A 12,220-nucleotide genomic window follows, 5' to 3' on the forward strand; every position below is an offset into this window, starting at 1 on the left:
CTTATCTCTGTCAGTCTGTCCCTCCCTCTCTTCCCCCTGTGCACGGGATGCCAGCAGCAGAGCACCCAACTGCTCCATCACGACCAGGCTCCCCCCGACCCTCTGCCCGCCCCTGCCCTTAGCCCCGCTCACGGGCAAACACCCCCAGGAGTAAGGCCCGCAGCCTCGGGGGAGGCAGGGGCGGCTCGGCCCGGAGTCCCTCCTCTGCCTGGCTGCAAACCCAAACGTAAATCCGAAGGAGAACCCTATTTACTCACACGTTTCGCTGGGCAAAGCGGAGTATCTCAGCCTTCCCCAAAACCTCACGGTGCTGCTCCTGCCGAGCTGTGAGGCTGTGGCTGTATCTGAATCTACCTGCTGAGCCTCGGGGGGAAAAGGGGATGTTTTGGTCTGTCTCTGCCCTTCGTATGTTAGTAAGGCACATGCAATACGTAGGAATAATATTTTTATTCATTTGCATGATCTTTTTTTTTTTCTTTTAATGGGGTTTACAGAGATGAAAAGTTTTAAATTAGCATTTTTTTATTATTATTTAGGAGGTATCATGTGTCATAAAACTGTTGGGCAAGTGTGTGACCCTACGTGTAGCAAATACATAAAAATAGTGATATATCCCCCCGAGCCATAGTTTATAAACCCTGCCATGTCGTAATGTATAGTGCAATCTGTTGTTGAAAAAAATGCATAAATTAAAAAGTTCGTTTATAAATCAGCACCAATATATCTCTAATAAGATTACATTACATAAATATTTTTTTTAAAAGTCCATACCTTACTTTATTTTTTTCTATTTATTCAAATGGGCTTTGGAAAACGAATAAAAAGCAAATCGAATGAACTTTAAAAAATTATTTTCTATTCAAGTTTTCTGTTTGTTTTCAAAGTAACGCCTGCTTCTTTAGATCCAAAACAACAATATGAAGACAACGTTTAAAGGCTTCCAGAGTGACAGCACCATGCACTGTACTAATAATATAATATCTCTATGAACTATACATATATATATATATATTATCAGCACCAACACACCGCACGGAGGACATGCAGGAAGAGTCTGTTTCACATTACATCGTTCATTCAAGTAAGCTGAAAAATATAATGGTTTTTTTTTGTTTTTTTTTTTTTTTTTTTGTACAAACCACATCATCATAAACAACAATCTATCACCAAAATTAATAAGAGAATTCTTTGGTGTGCTCTGTACTGTTTCAGGGGAGTCAAAAAAAAAAAAAAAAAGAAAAACAAAAGGGTGATGTCAGAAAATAAATTAATTCGACTGTACAAAATAATCGCGTTCACATCCACGTTATTAACAATGACAAGACGACATCCACCATTCACGGCACAAAAACCACATTTCCACAAGCCCTGGGGGAGGGGAGGGCGGCTGCCGCTTCTTCTCTCAGGGTCTCTGAGGGGGAATTAGTGCTCTTTACTTCATTTGCGCCCTGCTCCTGACGCAAGGGCGCTAGGCTGGGGTGTCCCCCGCGCCTCGCAGCCCCTCGGCTGCAGGGCTGGGCTGTTGGGGGGTTTGGGGAGGTTGGCACCCCGACACTAGCCTGCGTCCCCACCCCTCGCTTCCTTCCCAGCAGCTCTGGTCCCCACCTCCCAGGTGACTCTGCCGGGCCACTTCAGGGGGATGAGTGAAAAGCACGCAGGCATCAGCTCGGTTGGAGAGATGAAATAGTGTACATAAATATAATAATAAAAAGATAATCCCTCTATGCCTGCCCCCTACTCCGGGACTCGTCAGGCCCAGGGGGCTGCTCCCCCTCCCAACCCCCCAGGGGGCTGGAGGGAGCATGAGGCAAAGTCTTGGTCTGAGAGATGAACTTTAAAAAAAATAATAATCAGAGTAATAATAACACCAACCCCAAGGAAAGGAAAATTCGCAGAGTTTTCATGTGAGTTTTTTAGGGGAAAAAAATAAAAAATGTATCACAGTATCACAGTTGTCAAATAGCAGCGTGTTTCTTTTATTCTCTGGCTACATTTTAGGAGCCATATATCTACAAACCGTGGAGAAGTGAAAAAGGAGTCCTGCATCTTTTGTCTTTCCTTTCGTAAATCGTTTGCACAATGTTACGGCTAAGGTTGAAAGAAAGGCTGGGGAGAAAATGACGGGTGCAGGTGGGACCCCTCGACTCGGGAGAGAAACCATCAATTACAGAGGAGCTGAACTGCGAGAGGGGTGGGGAAATGCTTTTATTTTATTTTATTTTAAGGGATGCGCAATCTGTCCTTGACTGGCCGGAGCTTCAGCAGGTGCTGCTTTACAGTCAGGAGGCTGCTGCTGACCTGGGGCTTTATCCAGGCTAAAGAGGAGGCGCTGGGGTGGCAGCTAAGGTACTTAAGAGCCACTCCAGAGAGCGGCTGAGTTCTGCCCGCTCGCAGCCTTCTCCAGCTAACTCTTGTTAAAGAAATGGGCATGGGCAGAGTGGAAGACGAGCATCTCCCTTGGCACCGTCCCCCTGCAAAATTGTGCGGCTCGGGTGACTGGGACGGCCCAGCCTGGCGTTATTAATGCTTTTTCTTACCAAAAAAAAGAGGTCCGAGTCTCTTTAATTAAATTAGTTACTGTACAAACACCATAGGGTTTCGTACATGGAATAAATAGCGCGAGTCAAACCTGATGGCACTTCCACGGCAGCCCCCCGTGCCAGGTGGCTGCCGCTGCGGCCCGGGCCAGTGCAGTGGGGCCGGGGCCACCGGCAGCTTGGCATGGCTCGGCACGGCCCTAGGGAGCAGTTCTGCCTCCCGAGGTCCTGTGGGGCTCGTCCTCCTCGGATGCCGGGGAGGTGTCGCGGCTGGAGGGGGTGCGGGGCCGGCGGGGAGCCCCCCCGGCCTGGCAGACGTACCACTCGCTGAGGTTGGTGACCGGCGGGGAGAGGGCGGCGGCGCGGCCGCGGGGCGGCTCGGCGGCCGGGTCGGCCTCGGGGGGCAGCGGGCCGTCGGGGGGCCCCGCCGCCGCGTAGCCCTGGGAGCCTGGCGGCGGGGAGGGCGGCGGGGACTTGCAGTGGATCTTCATGTGCTTCCGCAGGGAGCTGGGGTGGGTGTAGGACTTGTCGCAGCCGCGGATCTTGCAGTAGTAGGGCTTGTCCGAGGTGTGGACGTGGGAATGCTTCTTGCGGTCGCTGCTGTTGGCGAACTTCCTCTCGCAGCCGTCGAACTCGCACTTGAAGGGCTTCTCCCCTGCGGAGACACAGCAACGGCACCGTTACCGGCCCTGCCCGCAGCCCGCCCGCCGCATCGCAGCCCCTCCGCAGCGCGGCCTCCGGGGGTGAGCGGCAAGGGTAAAGCTTCCCCTTCCCTCCTTTTCCTCCCCTTTCCCTTTTTTCCTCCCCCTTCACGACAGTCGTGACATGCCCGAGGTTTCCGCCTTTTTCCCCATGTTTTGCTGCCTGTCACACGTCGCTGGCAGCCCTCAGGCCCGGAGTCCCGGGCTGGCGGCGGCAGGGCCCCCTCGGCCTTGTTTGCCCTCTGCGGCGCTCCCCTCGCACACGAGAAACCTTCATTACCGCTCTAATGACCGAGCCCAAACAAAACCTCTCAATGCCTTTGCCTGCGAGGGCTGGCGTTTGCCGGCAGCCCGGCTCGCCTGGCACATCTCCTGCGTAATCCTTTCCCAGTGGGCACTGCGCTGGGGGAATAATTAGTTTGGGGGAAATAAAAGTAACACCTGTTTAAGCATCCCGATACAAAGAGGGAGCACCCCGCAGCCCGGACTGGGAACCTGCAAGCTGCGGGGACCAACCCAGACGCCGGAGACGAGGGTAGCAGACTGCTGTTACCGTAGCTGGTTACCCTGGGCAAGTTTGGGTCTGAATGTGTGCGGATGATCTACTTTAAGAGTTTTTACGCATTACTTAACAGTTAAAGGGGTTGTGAAAATCAGCCCGGGGCGGTTAGCCTGGCGTACCTTTCTCACGCACTCTCGTCTCATGTAGCATACCCTGGAATACATATGTTCTGGTACGTATAGCCGTGTCCTTCCCCATAGTTCCCGGACCGACCCTTCCCCATAGTTCCCGAATAGAGCTGGGCAAATGCCTATTACTGAGACACCAGAGGAAAAAGAAAAAAGTGCCAGATCCCTGTACTGAAGCTTCTTACAGCAAGTTTTTCTTCCTCTATCATGCTACACGTGAGTCCAGCACAGGCAGACCTGCACTGATAATCTTCGTCATGACTATTGTGACCCTTGAGTCGGTTAAGACATGGCTGATGCATATTTTCAGATCTGTTTTGCTCTGAGGGCTCAGAAATAACAACCCAGCAGCTCTCTCGGTGGACATTTTCTCCTTATTGCCAAGCAATTTTTACTGCTCCTCCTGTTTGGAAGATTGTATCGCGTTTATTATTTAACAAAATAATAATGGAAATTAGAAAATTATTTTTATTTTTAGAAGCAATTTCTTGGCTGTTACTATAGAAACATACACCTCCATAGCCTATTTATGCATCAATTTGTTCAATTAAAATCGGCTCCCCACCACCAAAGTGGTAGCACAAGAAAGTGCAAGTTTATCTTTAAAAAAAAAAAGTGTGGGGAGAAAAAAATTAAAATTAAAATTGTGCCTCGTGGGGTTTAAGTGCATGAAAACCTCTGCATGCCCCCGAGGCAAGTTTCCGGTCACTTCGTTTGTTCATTAATTACTATTATTTCTTCCGGGAAAACAAAGCGAATCTACTGGAGGTTTTGCGCAGTTTCTATCTGTGTTACCCCAAGAATGAAGGTTCACACATTCTGTTGCTGGCCGTGACCTGCAGAGCCCACAGAGTCCGAAGCGCAGCCCCCTGAGAAATGCTCCGACCAGCTGGACCAAACCTCGTCCACTCTGTCGGGATTTTAGGGAAGTGTCTTTCCACTTGGGTTCACGCGCGGACACCCTCGCCAGACTCCAGATCGCGAAGATAAAATTCCCCATAAATCCAGGAGCGGGGAAGGTCCCGGTGTGTCCCCGTTATGCTGACGAGGGCACCACGTCAGAGTTTAACCATTTGTAGGTGGTTTCAACCCACGGAAGGGGGCGAGATGCCGGGCGTCGTCCCCTAACTCCTCCCGGCAGTAGCAGTGCCGGGGGCGGGGAGGGGCACAGATGGGGCTTGGGGTCACTTTTTTGGAGGGTCTGGGAATCGTTGGAAGGAAGCCTGACCGTCCTGAACATCGTCTTTGGCGAGAGGACAGCAAAATTGCGGGAGGGATGGGGTCCCTATTCCCGCTAGAATGCACCCGGTGTGGGAACGAACAGTGATTTGTCCCCAAAATGGAGCAGTAGCTGCAGAGAGTGGTATGCAGCCCCCGGGGTGATGCTTTTGAGGAAAAAGAAAAAAAAAAAAAACAAAAAGGAGGAAAACCCCAAACAACAAATGCCTCCTGAGTTATTGAAATACTCTTCTTCTTGCAGGATTACCAGAAACACGCAAAATCGCCTAATGATACAATTACGGTATTATTATTCCACACACACACACACACACACCCGCATGCCAAATGCCCATAATAGACGAATAGTTTGCAAATCTCCCCTCCTCCCAGGCTACACATGACTAAAATAAATCTGAGGCGGCAAAATTACAGTAATTAATCCGATAGGAAGGAGCAGAAAGTTTGGGATCCCTTGTTCACTCAAGTGCGTGGTGGGGGAATGAGTAGGGAAAGACTCCTATCCCCTTTGTCCTCCCATGGGCCGACCTGTCATTCGAGGTGGGCTATTGCCCCCCACCCCGACCCCCGAGGGCTGCTTTGTTGCAACGACCCCTTCTGCGTGGATACAGCCTTTCCCTGTGGACTCACGCACGGACACCCTCCCGAGGACTATGGGTAGCCCCAAGCTGAAAACTTCTCCAAATATCCCTTGCAAGAAGCCACGTCCCACGAATTGCCTCGGGGCAATGCTCGACCTCATCTTAGAGCTGCAAACTGTGCCTGATACGTATTTGGGTTTTGGTGGGGCTCTTTTTCCCGCTGAATCTCTCTGCCTCCTCATAAGCCTCTCCCGGACTCCTTCCCACCTCCCTCCCGCCTGCACCTTGCAGCTGAGATGGGTAAGGAGTTGAGGAGCCCAGAGAAGTCCGCGGTGAAGTTTTGTTTTTCAAGCCAAGGCAGGTGGAGAAGGCTGTAGATGACAAAACCACGGGCCTCCAGCTAACTCATTCCGCGGTATCATTAACACAACAACAACAACAACAACAACAAAAAGTGTCAGACCTTCCGCCCCCCTCCCCCCTGGAGAAATTCCCCCCCCCCACCATCCCCAGCTCAGGGTGTAGAGCACTGGGCACCCTCAGGGCTCCGCTGCTACATATGGGCTCATGCCTGACATATTCTGGAGATAAAAATCTATAATCCTTTCAGCCATGGGCCATTTGGTTTTACATCGGAACAACACGTTGTACGGTCGCCGCTTTTCTCTTCCCGAGCAGCACACAATAAATCAAGAAAGCAATTACGGCAACTCCACTTCCTTAAGTATCCTCCAAGGAATAATATTTGTCTGCCACTATAAATCCCGGCTTCGTTCGTTTTCGGCAGAGTTTTACACCCAGATGGAAATGCGTATTTCAGGAGTGGAGAGGAATGAGGAGAAAGTGGGGAGAAAACCCAAACCAACAACAACAACAACAACAACAACAACAAAAAAAAAAAAAAAAGAAAAAAAAAAAAGAAACAACAACAACAACAACAAAAAAGTAAAAGGAAATACTCAAGGGCTCAAACACACCCCAAGCCCTTCCAGGGGTCCCCGCCTGTCCCCCGGGGCATTTCCCGGTGCCGCTCCCTCCTCCCGTACCCCGCCGAGCAGTCGGGGCGACTTTGAAGTTTCCTTCTCAGATCCACAAAGAGAGGGAAGCGTCCTCCGGTGGGAGCCTTCCCCTGCCTCGCTCCCTGCTCTCCGACTCCGCGGTACTGCCACAGGCGGGAGCAGCCCAGGCGGCACCAGCAGCCTCGGGACCGGCGTCAGTACGGGCAGCCCCGGCAGTGCCCTCAGCATCCCCGGTAGTTCCGCAATATCGGTAGCCCAGGCGGGGGGGTACACCCGGCAGTATCGTTGGTCCCGGTAGTAGGGACAGTCTCGGAACGCGGGTAGCCCCAGGAGCGCCGGTCACAGGGGCAGCCCGATAGTCCGGTAGTACCGGCAGACCCGAGCACCGCCACCGCCGCCCGCAGCGCAGGGGAACTGCGCCCCCAAGAGCCCCCGCGGCCCCATCTCCGTCGGGCCAAGCGTCACCCGCCCGGCTCCGTCCCCGCCGACAGAAGCGGCAGGAAAAGCAGAACCGCCGTCCTTCGGCGTGGCGGGGGGGAAGTGGCAAAGCGCAGCGCTTCCCAGACGCGGGGTGAGCCCCCAGGGCGCCCCGGACAAGGGCGGTGGGAGTAGGGACGGGCGGGTGCTCATCCTCTCCTCGCTCTTCCGCAGGGGCTGCTGCTCATCTTCCCCCGGCTCTGCGTTATTTATTAATCGGTGTATTTATCCGGTGGTGCCGGGATGTGGGGAGGTGGGTAGCGGAGGGGGTGGGGGTGGGGAGGGAGCTGCCCAAGATGAGGGGGGGTTGGAGGGGGGGGACGGGACACGTGTGTGCAGGGCAGAGGGGCCGGGTGCGTGTACGTAGCTGTGTGTGCGTGGCCCGTGTGCTGCCGAATTACTTATTCATGAAAAAGTCACATGTCCGGCGGTGCGTAGGAGAGGAGGAAAAGAGGAGGAAAAGGAAAAAAAGAAAAAAAAAAAGAAGGAAACCCTTGCGGGGGGGGAGGGGGGGGAACAACCCACCTGTATGAGTTCGTTTGTGGATCTTGAGGTTTTCGGAGCGAGCGAAGACCTTCCCGCAGCCGGGGAAGGGGCAAGGGAAGGGTTTCTCTCCCGTGTGCACTCGGATGTGGTTGATGAGTTTGTATTTCGCTTTGAAGGGCTTGCCTTCGCGGGGACACTCCTCCCAGTAGCACACGTGGCTGCTCTGCTCGGGCCCACCGACGTGCTCCACGGTGACATGACTCACCAGCTCCTGCATCGTGCTGAAAGTTTTGGAGCAAGGCTTCCTACCGCCCGATGGCGGCGGCGGAGGTGGAGGAGGCGGCTCCCGGTCGATCCACTTACAGATCAGCTCTTGCTTGATGGGCTGTCGCATGTACCGGAGGAAGGCCCCAGCCGCCGCCGCCGCCGCGGCCCCGACGTGGGCATGGTGGTGATGGTGGTGATGATGGTGGTGGTGGGGATGGGGGTGGTGCGGGTGCCCGTGGCCGGCCGCCGCCAGGTTGAGGTTGACGGAGCCGTAGCCTTGCAAAGCCGAGGAGGAGGAGGCGGCGGCGGCCCCGTAGTGCGCCTCGGCGCGCCCGTAGAGCTCCCCGGCGGCGGCCGCCAGCCCCAGGCGCATCTGCCCGTTGAGCGGCGGGTGGCGGCCGGCGGGCGCGCCCTGCTCGCCGGGAGGCGGCGGCGGGAAGGCGGCGTGCGCCCCGTCGGTCGCGCCGTAGGTGCCGGCGGCCGAGATGAAGACGCCGTGAGGTGGCGGGTGCGGAAGGTGGGGGGAGCTGGCGGGCGGGTGCTGCTCGCCCAGCGCCCCATGCACGGCGGCGGCGGTGGCGGGCAGCTCCCGCCGCAGGAGGAAGTCCCGGCCCGCCGCCCCCCCCGACGGGTATCCCGGGAGGGCGGCGGCGGGCGGCGCGTAGGCGGCAGCGGTGGTGGCAGCGGCGGCGGTGGCGGCGGCGGCGGCGGTGGTGGTGGCGGCGGGCGCGGCGAAGGCGGCGGCGGCGGCGGTGAGCGCCTCGGGCGTGAGCTTGAGGGCGGCGGGCTGCGCCATGTGCTCGGGTCCGAGCGGCGTGAGGGCGCCGCCGGGGTCGCCGCCCGCGTCCCCGGGGTGGAGGTGGGCCGCGTGGTGGGGGTGGACGTGGTGGTTCCCCAGCCCCGGGAAGCCTGTCATGTTCTGGTGAGGATGGGGCTGAGCCGCTGCCAAATCCGCTAATCTCAGTGTCGGGTTCCTCTTGCTCAAAGGGGGCTCCATAACGACACAGCCAAGCCCATCTACGCTCGCTGTTGTTATTTTTTTCCCTTTACCCGCCTTCAAAAACATGTATATATTAAGCGGCTCTTTAACTTCTTTTGTCTGCGCTCCGAGCCCCGCGCATCCCTGGCCCCGCTCTGCCCGCCCGCGATTGGCAGAGCCCTCACCACACTCCGGCGGCGCGCTGGGGAATACGGCTCGGACACCGCGCCGGAGGGATTGGACGGATGGCGATGATTGGCAGCGGCCGGGGCCGCGCGATTGGCTCCCTTTCAGGCCGCCGGCGCAGCGGGGATCCGCCCCCGCCGCCCCCCCGGGCCCCCCCGCGCCGCCCCCCGAAGTTGCACTTGCAAAACTTCGCGCGGGGCCCGACGGGGCGCACCCGGCGCCTCCCCCGCCGCCCCCCGCCGGCAGCACCGGGCAGCAGCGGGCAGCACCGGGCAGCAGCGGGCAGCAGCTGCCTCCGCTCCCCAAGCACTGGACGGGGCGCCCTGCTCCGATGCTCCGCCGTGTTTACGTTTGCGGGGCCGTGGGGTTTCTCTCCTCGCCTGGCAGCAGCCCACGCGCGCGGCTGCTGCCCGGCTCTGCGTTCGGCTTCCTTTCCTTTTTTCTTTTTTTGGAGGGCCACGTTCATTTATGGATGAGGCGGGAAAGCACTCCCTCATGCAACAACGTGTGCAACCCCACACCCACGCGAGGCTGAGGCTGTGTGTACTCATGCCCAAGGCAACACTAGGGGAAGGCGGCCAAAGTTTTCCTAAAAAGAAGACGGCGGGGGTTGGGATTCCTTTCCTTTAGAAAATAAACAAGTAAGCGGGGAGGGGAGGAGGAGGGGGGCAAGTGGCACATGTTAGAGCGAAGTTTCGGGAGCCTGCTCTCGCTGCTGCTTTGGGGCTTTCTCCTCCCGCAGCGGCTTCCCAGGGCATCCCATGGGAAGAGCCACCCCACGTCCCTCGGGGGTCCGCCAGCCGTACTCCAGGCAGCTGCATCCACTTCAGCCCTAATTCAGCAACGGCGAAGTAGAGATGAAACCGCCGCAGTGATACTGGCTCCGAGCATAAATGCTCCTCGACTCTTTAGGATGTCGTAACGGGAGGGGGGCGATAGGCTGGGAAATGGGGGAGTCTCCCGCTGGTGGGTGCCTTCAGCTGCTGCCCTAGACGAAAAGGCAGGAAAAGTGGAAGCCCTCTTAAAAGGGGGCAGGAGTAGGGGACGGGCGGTGACAGCGATGGGACCGCCCCTGGGGTGCGGGGTGTGCGGGTCCTCGAAAGTGAAGCTCCTTGTGGAGCGCCGAAATTGGCCCTTCGGCGCAAAGGATGCTGCCCTTCGAGGGGGTTGACTAGTAAAGGCCGGGATTTCCCTGCAAGCCAAAAGGGGAAAGGAGCATTATCTTGACTTTTCTGTGGGAGGAGAAGTAGCTTTTATTGATATGTCATCTGCTTTCTTCAGGCTGTTGGTCCCCCTGGAAATGCCTTGAGCTCTCGCGCTCCTGGAAAGTGCAGGCAGGCTGGCTGCCCTTCGCTGCCTGCGGGGCAGCCAGGGACGCTTCTCCGCCTCTCTAGGAGAAGAAACGGGGTGGGGGATGCCAATGGACCCACACACACCTCCGGCTCTCCCCGGCCACCTAATACCCTTGACGAAACTACATCTGTGCGTCTTGGCCGCTTCCCTGTGCCAAGCCACGTTCAAAAGAAGCCCCGTGCTGCTCCGGCATTTCCTGGGCCAAGCTCCAGCCGCCCCCCCCTCCCCCCCTTACTCCTCCGTACCTCCCGCCGCTACTCACGCGGGGAAAACTCGCAGGATTTGGCCCACGGCTGCCAAAAGGGGGGTGAGAGGCTCTAGGGGGAGCTCAAGGGGGAGCGAGACATGCCGGTTCCCTCCCTTCTCTCGCCCCCCGGAGACGAGCCAATGCTCCCGGCTCGCGTGGCCGCGGTGGGGGTTTCAGTGATGCTGCAAGGCAAGGAACGGGAATAAATGATCCCTGGGTTTTAAAGCGGCTGCTCGATGGTTTTATTGCACAGTAAAAACTTCACGCGAACTAGCCATACGTCTCTACGAGTATTTATATACGTATATTTTCTGTACATTCATCCAAATTGTGCCCTCCCTCCTCTCCAAATTCTGGGTGTGTTGCTGGACCAAGGTCCAGAGATGGAATGGTGTGATGGGAGATGCTGTGGAGGGGAACAAGTATCATAGGTCCCTGGAACCTTCCACATGCCTCCTTGTCCCTCTCCTGTTAAACGCAGGTGATGTGTATCTGTCATCGATTTAATATGTCTTAATTCAAATATATACCCCGATCAATTTCTTTTTATGAGAGGCTATAAAACAATGAAAATATTTTATAGCTGGCTAATAGGCAGCTGACCTGTGACTGTGGGGAGGGAGGGGTTGATGGAGACTCACGTGGAAATTCGCTCATATTTTTAGGACTAGCTGCAATCGCCGGGAAGCGAAGGTGGCTGCCCGCGCAGGGACAATTTTGAACACTGCCAGCTCCAAAAGAGCCGTGAAGAATTTAAAGCCCATTAACTTACCGACACCAGCTCAGGCCCAGGCTGCCGCTGCCCTCTGGGGCTGCAGCAGAGGGAGGCGTGCTGTGCTACCCCCACGGCCCCCCCCCCCCACACCTCGACAGCACCCGTCGGGGGTCGGAACGCGCCCTGTTTCCGCGGCGGAGCCGGCTGCAGAGCCCTCCCGCAGTGCTCCGCTCGCCGGCAAACCTGCCAAGGGACTTCGGGGGAGGCTGCAGAGGCGGGGTGAAAGCCTGGAAGCCTTCAAATTTATTTCGTAAAGCTTCCTCTTTAAACTGAGATCGGGCTATCGGCTTTAGGAGGTGTTTAACTGTAAAACGCTGCGCTGTGAGCTGCATTATGTAAATGTATGCTAATGATCATGAACACCATTTACAAACAATCGTCTTTAGTGCACATCTTATTGATAGTTAGGGAGCGGGGAGCAATATTTTATAACGTGTAAAACATTCTTCTGGGGAACCATTAGAAAGGGAGCGCGATTGACGCTTTCCTCGACAAGACCTCCAAGTCTCCTCAAATATGCTAAAAAAGCCTATCCTCCCCCCGACCCGTCGCGGGTGACTTTCTACGCTCGTGGGGCTGCTTTGCTGCTCGGGGGAGCCTGTGGCACGGGTCCCTCCGCGAACATGCGCCATCGGACCTGGATTCCGCCCGTAGCAGGAGGGAGCGTCCCGAGCCTCAGCCCC

General features: G+C 56.2%; 1 protein-coding gene across 1 annotated transcript; it reads right to left on the reverse strand.

Moving 5' to 3' along the window:
• Positions 1 to 508: 508 nt before the first annotated feature.
• On the reverse strand, positions 509 to 9,150 carry ZIC5 (Zic family member 5). The gene is given in 4 exon segments (XM_048295878.1): positions 509 to 3,192; positions 7,770 to 8,658; positions 8,661 to 8,718; positions 8,720 to 9,150. Coding segments are annotated over 4 exon segments (1,746 nt in total). The 5' UTR covers positions 9,064 to 9,150; the 3' UTR covers positions 509 to 2,737.
• Between the last annotated feature and the right edge of the window lie 3,070 nt (positions 9,151 to 12,220).

Source organism: Corvus hawaiiensis, chromosome 2 (genome assembly GCF_020740725.1).
Source record: "Corvus hawaiiensis isolate bCorHaw1 chromosome 2, bCorHaw1.pri.cur, whole genome shotgun sequence".
Classification (NCBI taxonomy): Eukaryota; Metazoa; Chordata; class Aves; order Passeriformes; family Corvidae; genus Corvus; species Corvus hawaiiensis.